The sequence below is a fragment of the Rhinopithecus bieti genome, unplaced genomic scaffold (assembly GCF_001698545.2).
Source record: "Rhinopithecus bieti isolate Rb0 unplaced genomic scaffold, ASM169854v2 scaffold_19840, whole genome shotgun sequence".
In the NCBI taxonomy this organism is placed as follows: Eukaryota; Metazoa; Chordata; class Mammalia; order Primates; family Cercopithecidae; genus Rhinopithecus; species Rhinopithecus bieti.
This window is the reverse complement of record NW_016809771.1, coordinates 556,083-562,573: the sequence shown is the minus strand read 5'-3', so window position 1 is coordinate 562,573 and position 6,491 is coordinate 556,083. Positions and strand designations below refer to the sequence as shown.

At 36.8% G+C, this 6,491-nt stretch overlaps 1 protein-coding gene across 6 annotated transcripts in view; it reads right to left on the bottom strand.

Annotated features, from left to right (window-relative positions):
- Window positions 1-6,491, bottom strand: part of SEC24B (SEC24 homolog B, COPII component) — an 87,101-nt gene that overhangs the window by 15,281 nt on the left and 65,329 nt on the right. For all 6 annotated transcript variants that reach the window (XM_017890412.1, XM_017890413.1, XM_017890414.1 and 3 more), the window contains 5 exons: window positions 6,178-6,384; window positions 2,861-2,984; window positions 2,299-2,457; window positions 1,028-1,201; window positions 87-197 (listed from right to left, as the gene is read on the bottom strand). In XM_017890412.1, the coding sequence (XP_017745901.1) occupies window positions 87-197; window positions 1,028-1,201; window positions 2,299-2,457; window positions 2,861-2,984; window positions 6,178-6,384 (775 nt within the window). The remainder of the gene's footprint in view (window positions 1-86; window positions 198-1,027; window positions 1,202-2,298; window positions 2,458-2,860; window positions 2,985-6,177; window positions 6,385-6,491) is intronic.

The following is a 6,491-nucleotide window of genomic DNA, read 5'->3' as shown; positions in this document are numbered from 1 at the left end:
TTACAGGCATGAGCCACTGCCCCAGCCAAGCTTCAGTTTTCAAGACAGAAAAATACATTTCACCTGTTCCTTCCATTTTTACTCACCCATGTTTGCCAGAAGGCAGATGGCAGCTTGTACATCCACTCCTGCATATACATCTGCTAGTGAACTTACCACTGGCAAACAAAGTGTATGTACTCTAATTCTCCGCTCACCTAAAAAGTCATTGAAAATACATTAGATCAAAAAGGAAATAAAACAAAGCAAACAAGTCGAATACTTTCTTTTTTTTTTTTTGAGACAGAGTCTTGCTCTGTCTCTTAGGCTACAGTGCAATGCTGTGACCGCAGCTCACTGCAACCTGTCTCCTGGGTTCAAGTGATTCTCTCCTGCCTCAGCCTCCCAAGTAGCTGGGATTACAGGTGCCCGCCACCATGCCCAGCTAATTTTTGTATTTTTAGTAGAGACGGGGTTTCACCAGTTGGCCAGGTTGGTCTTGAACTCTTGACCTCGCCACAAGTCGAATTTTTATTCAAGTCAGTGTTTTGGGTAGATTATGTCACCAACAGGATTTTGAGATGTAAAAACAAAGTTTTACAATTAACATTTTTATAAGAAAATTAAACACTCTCCAAATCTGCAGAGTATGAACATATGCTATATCACTCATTCTAAATTATATCCCAGAGTAAAATATCAGAAAACTTAACTGTCAAGTAACAAATGAAGGCCTTAATTGCTAAACAGTTTTTTACTTTATGGAGCAAGAAATAATACAAAGAATGGCATAGCTGGATTTAGCATGAATTGTTCTGAAACGAGATTCTAGGAATACAAGTCTTCCATAAATTAAAAAAGTGTACTATTTAAAGACTTAAAAGTGAGAGTAAAAAAAGAAAGAAAATAACAACATATATTTGATTAACTAATACAAATTCCATTACTTCCCACTGTGTATTCTTTCTTTTTCCCCACTCCACTAAAGGCCATGTGAAAGGAGGGAGAATTACTGTTGCAGACTATATTTCATTTCTGTTAACATTACCTTTGCTTGATGTATATAATAGGGCTGTTTGAAAACATACTAAGGAAGTATCTGTTAAACTTTCTTCAATTGACAACTGCACTGCAAATCCAGCATCAGGATTGATGTTGGCAAGGGATAACAAATCAGTAGAACGGACAAAGAAGTTACCATGAAAAGTGTGCATTGAAAGACCTAAAAAAGAGAAAATGATACAAAAAAATGAAGTTAACAATAATATCTTCACCTCAACCTAAAGTTATTTTTTAAAGTCAAAGATGTTTATGATTTTGAATCAAAAGGATAACTGGGGAGTAAGGTTCAAGTGTAGACAGAGTTTCTAAAATATTAATTCAAAAAAAACCAGTGGACATTATATAAAAGGCAGACTATACATTTCAGTTGTATTGACACCTAACCTTATTTACATTTTCTCACATGTGACTTGAAGTCAGACATAATCTGACTAAACATTTGTTTAATTTGCAAAATTAAACAAATGAGGGTTTAATTTGTAAAACAAATGAGGGTTTTACAAAACAAATTTTGTAAATTAAACAAATGAGGGTTACTATATAACTCATCCTAGGTTTAAAATAAAGGATTAAAACAAATATTCACGGCCGGGCACGGTGGCTCAAGCCTGTAATCCCAGCACTTTGGGAGGCCGAGATGGGTGGATCACGAGGTCAGGAGATCGAGACCATCCTGGCTAACACGGTGAAACCCCATCTCTACTAAAAAAATATAAAAAACTAGCCAGGCGAGGTGGTGGGTGCCTGTAGTCCCAGCTACTCGGGAGGCTGAGGCAGGAGAATGGCGTAAACCCAGGAGGCGGAGCTTGCAGTGAGCTGAGATCCGGCCACTGCACTCCAGCCTGGGCGACAGAGCGAGACTCCGTCTCAAAAAAAAAAAAAACAACAACAACAACAAATATTCACATAAAACCAAGGAAGTGTACATTAAATGATTATGAAGGCAAAGACCCTTAATTTGACAATTCCTATTTAAGATCTTCCCTATTCCTAATTCTCCTTCTAAAATCATTTCTAATATACGCTTTCTCTTAGGTTCTTCTGAGTAAACCAAACATTACTTTTGTCTACTTATTCAAGTTATTTTTAAAAATTGGGCAAGGATTATTCGATAACTATTATCTATTTAAAACATGGTATGGCTAACCAGATCAAACAGTCTTCCATAAAGAACAGTCAGAGGTAGTCAATACATGGAATGCTCACTGACTTTGACACAAGTATTTAATATAAAGTATAAGTTTCACAACTTCATACCTTTAGTACACCTTATTCTCATAACAGCTTCAAACCCAATTTTTCTTGTGAGATACCGTTTCAGGTCTTTTTGTAACTTTTCTGCTTGTGAAGGATTGTGAGTGTAGTGGAATGATGGATAATAATAGATGCAACCTGCAGAATACTTGGACATGCAAGCTTTAGAGAGAAATACAAAAAGTATTAGTTACAGAAATAATATTCTACTTGTCCAACAGTAGTACAGATTCACATTATGAAGAAATCTAAGTCATGAGAAAACCTAAGCCATCAAAATAAGAACATACAAATCTGAGAAAACAGTAATATCTATAAAATACACAATAAAGTTTCCTGTTGAGCGGAATGGTAAGGGAATCATGCTATATAAACAAAATACTAGTGACATTTTATATTTGTATAGTGCTTTAAACTTTACTGGTAGTTTTCATAGATATTGTCTATCTAATAATGCACATGCCTTTCTCCCTAAAATATTGAGAATGCTTACTGAAGAGTTTAGATTTAAGTATGCATTAAAAACGTTTATTTAAATAAATGTACACATGATGACTTTCCTTACCTAGCGAAGCAAGATCAGAATACTGTGAACTTAAAAGAAACAAATCCACTGCAGTTTGCTGTCCTGAGCAATCTAATGCAAGCTTCTTATAAAAATCAGTTGCAGGGCCAAGATGTTGTACCACCTAAGTCAACAGATCATAAAGTAAGAGCTAGAAATCTTTATGCTCATGTTTTCATGTTACTTTTATAATAAAAAGGATGTCCTCTGCCTCCCTACCAAACTAAGGAGCTTTTTAAATGTCTAGGCATTTGGTGCAGATTTCCTGTGATAATAACAATGATAGATAATCTTTATAAAAAACACTTATGTGCCACCACTAAGATGTTTCACACAAATTAAATAATTTTCATAACACATCTCATATGGTTTTTATTAACTACATTTTCAGACGAAGAAACTGAGGCGATAACTGATTAAGTAACTTGACCAAGATTATATAGATATTGAGGGATGGATATTGGAATATAAACCCAAGAAATCTGGCTACAGAATGAGTGCTGCTAACCATTATTAAATATTGTTACATAACTTAAGAATAAAAGATTAAGGAAGGTGTTTCTTTTTGGAATGAGAAGACTTGAGCTGAGGTGACACTAGAGAGAGTCTCCAAGTTCTTAATCACCATGCAATATTTCCTAACAAAATGTTTCAATCCTCTTAATTACACTGCATGATGATTATATTAGAGCGTACTCTAATATAAGGAATTAAGGATATGAAGGAATATGTAAACCAGAACAGATACTGAAACTTTAGCGTCCCAGGCAGGCAGGCAGAGAATATTTCTGAAAGTTAAATGAGAAAACAAAACAAAACTCTATCAAAGGATTCAGTAAATACATAACAGCTTCCTATGTTCAAAACACCACAGTAATTTATAATGGATTGTAATGGGTCAACGAACTAAATGCCAGCTACACTTGTTGATGAGTTTAAAATATACAATTATTTTAAAATTAGCTTCCTTCTCAAATGCAATTTTAAAATACAATTTCTATAAAGAGTGAAATATGGTGCCTTTTTTCTCTAGCATATTGGTGAAGAATAAAAAAGCAACACTACTTAATGGAGGTTACAGGATGAGAGTCCTTAAGAAGAGAGGTTGATTAAAAAACCCGAAAAAACAAAACATTCTTTAATAACTTAAAGATTATGCCCTTTAACCCAATAATTTCACTTCTAGGAATTTATCCTAAGGCAAAACTGGATATGTGGCTAAAGATTTATGACACTATTAAAAGTGTTTAATTCGCACTTATAACTACTTATAATGACATGTTCTCAAATATATGTTGAGGCCAGACAGAACTTGTACAAAAGAAAAATGACTATTGTAGTTCATTTATTATTTGAAATAAGGGCTTAAAAATGCCCTGACCAAATCTTCACATAAAACCCAAGTAATGTTCAGCTTCATATATTCCTCTCATTATTATTATTGTTTTATTTTATTTTTTTTTGAGACAGGGTCTCGCTCTGTTGCCCAGGCTGGAGTGCAGTGGCAGTGATCACAGCTCACTGCAACCTCTGCCTCCCTGGTTCAAGCGATTCTCCTGCCTCAGCCACCCAAGCAGCTGGGATTACAGGCATGCACCACTGCACCCAGATAATTTTTGTATTTTTAGGAGAGATAGGGTTTTGCAATGTTGGCCAGACTGGTCTCAAACTCCTGGACTCAAGTGATCCACCCTCCTTTGCCTCCCAAAGTGCTGGGATTATAGGTGTGAGCCACTGCACCTGGCTGTTATTGTTATTTTTTAAAATGTCTCGTTACATTGCTCAAGCTGGTTTAGAATTCCTAAGCTCAAATGATCCTCTAGCCTCAGCCTCTTGGGTAGCTAAGGTTACAGGCAGGTGCTACCACACCCAGCCCTTTTATAAAAAAATAGTGCAAATACAGCTCTGGCTCACATCTGCAATCCCAGCACTTCGCGGGGCTGAGGCAGGGGTATTGCTTGATCTCGGCAGTTTGAGGCCAGCCTAGGCAACACAGCAAGATGCTGTCTCTACTTTTAAAAAACAAAAGAAAAAAATTCTGAAGACAACTATTTAATAGCTGAAAAGCAATCAATTAATTGATTATTTTCACATTTACTTTCTCTGTGACTTCACAGAATGCTCACAATATATTCTCCAATGAAAAAGGTCAGTTAAAAACACACACACACACATATACACACACACATATGATGCCCAATTATGCTTATTTGTATGTTTGTATAACTAAATGCTAGTATCGTTAGATTACTGGTGATTTATGCTTTTCTCCACTTTCCAAGTGTTATACAATGATCTGTGTTATCTTTATAATTAAAACGTTTATTAGTACGAGCATGTTGAATTACAATAGATACATTTAGTAAGTTTTACCACTTATGTAATAGAAAATAATACTGGAGTCAGAAAATCAAGTCGCACTACCATTACCATTAAATAGTTATTTAACCATTTACCTAGATACTCTACTTCCTCATCTATAAAATGAAAGGGTTATACTAAATGATTTATAAATTTCTATGACTTACAAAGTAATAAAAAGAACATACTGTGACACAAGACCAAAAAGATAATTTGAGTTAAAAACTCTCGCCAGGCGCAGTGGCTCACGCCTGTAACACCAGCACTTTGGGAAGCTGAGGTGGGTGGCTCACGCGGTCAGGAGATTGAGACCATACTGGCTAACACTGTGAAACCCTGTCTCTAATAAAAATACAAAAAAATTAGCCGGGCATGGTGGCAGGCACCTGTAGTCCCAGCTACTCCAGAGGCTGAGGAGGAGAATGGCGTGAACCCGGGAGGCAGAGCTTGCAGTGAGCCGAGATCGCGCCACTGCACTCCAGCATGGGCGACAGAGCAAGACTCTGTTTCAAACAAACAAACAAACAAACAAACAAAAACAAACAAAAACTCTCTGGCGGCCAGGCGCAGTGGCTCATGCCTGTAATTCCAGCACTTTGGTAGGTTGAGGCAGGCGGATCACAAGGCCAGGAGTTTGAGACCAGCCTGACAAACACGGTGAAACCCGTCTCTACTACAAAAATTAGCCAGGCATGGTGGCGCACACCTGTAATCCCAGCTACTCAGGAGGCGGAAGCAGGAGAATCGCTTGAACCCAGGAAGCAGAAGTTGCAGTGAGACAAGATCGTGCCACTGCACTCCAGTCTGGGCGACAGTGTGAGACCACGTTTCAAAAAACAAACAAACAAAAAAAACCCAACTCTCTTGCCAGTTTTTTATTATTAATGAATTAGAAAAGTAGAATAAACAAATAATTACACAATCTTGAATATGACAAAAAGCTAAATATAAAATACCTTTGTACTTGATCTCTGATTAGGATCTTCTCTGGATTGCAGAAGTCCTGCACCCAAGGAAGGTAACTGTGTCTGAAATACAGACACACGGCCACCTGTTGGAGACATTAATTTAAAGGCAGCCTGAAGTGCAGGACCAAGGGCACTGTGTGTTTCTCTTGTATTGGTGAACATATTTGGTAATGCATTCAGTAAGTCTTTTATAAGCTGAGAAAACAAAGATCAAAAGTTGAATTACTGAGAGGGCAAAGGAATAATCTTCTTTTAAAACATTCCATAGTGTATCATGCGTCACTGTATTTCTAGGGACTGGA